The sequence below is a fragment of the Fulmarus glacialis genome, unplaced genomic scaffold (genome assembly GCF_000690835.1).
Source record: "Fulmarus glacialis isolate BGI_N327 unplaced genomic scaffold, ASM69083v1 scaffold34304, whole genome shotgun sequence".
Taxonomy (NCBI): Eukaryota; Metazoa; Chordata; class Aves; order Procellariiformes; family Procellariidae; genus Fulmarus; species Fulmarus glacialis.
Genome location: NW_009210493.1, coordinates 2796 through 3240, shown reverse-complemented (window position 1 = coordinate 3240; position 445 = coordinate 2796). Strand labels below are relative to the sequence as shown.

Here is a 445-nt window from a genome sequence, read left to right as displayed (position 1 = left end):
CCACTGTGAGTACCCACCACCTCCCGAGGGTCCCAGGGGCGTGAAGTTGTCTCCACTCAGTGGCCAACCCTTCCCTGCGTCCCAGGCGAGTGTTTTCACGGCTGGCTGGAGCCCCTCTTGTCCCGCATCGCCGAAGAGCCGACGGCCGTCGTAAGCCCCGACATCGCCACCATCGATCTCAACACCTTCGAGTTCTCCAAGCCGGTCCAGAACGGCAAACAGCACAGCCGGGGCAACTTCGACTGGAGCCTGACTTTCGGCTGGGAGGTCATCCCGCCCCAGGAGAGGCAGCGGAGGAAGGATGAGACCTTCCCCATCAAGTAAGCCCATCACAGCAGGGGATTTTTATCCACTTTGGAGCTGGTGTGATGGTAGGAAAGGTTGGATGAGCCCTGGGAACGCCGTGTCCGGACCCAAAGGCTGCAAAATGAACCGGCTGAGCGTG

General features: G+C 60.9%; 1 protein-coding gene across 1 annotated transcript in view; it reads left to right on the top strand.

Moving 5' to 3' along the window:
• Positions 1-85: 85 nt before the first annotated feature.
• LOC104076357 (polypeptide N-acetylgalactosaminyltransferase 6-like) overlaps positions 86-445 on the top strand; it is a gene marked incomplete at both ends in the record, with an annotated part of 2683 nt that continues 2323 nt past the window's right edge. The window contains one exon of the mRNA XM_009577190.1: positions 86-320. Within this exon, the coding sequence (XP_009575485.1) occupies positions 86-320 (235 nt within the window). The remainder of the gene's footprint in view (positions 321-445) is intronic.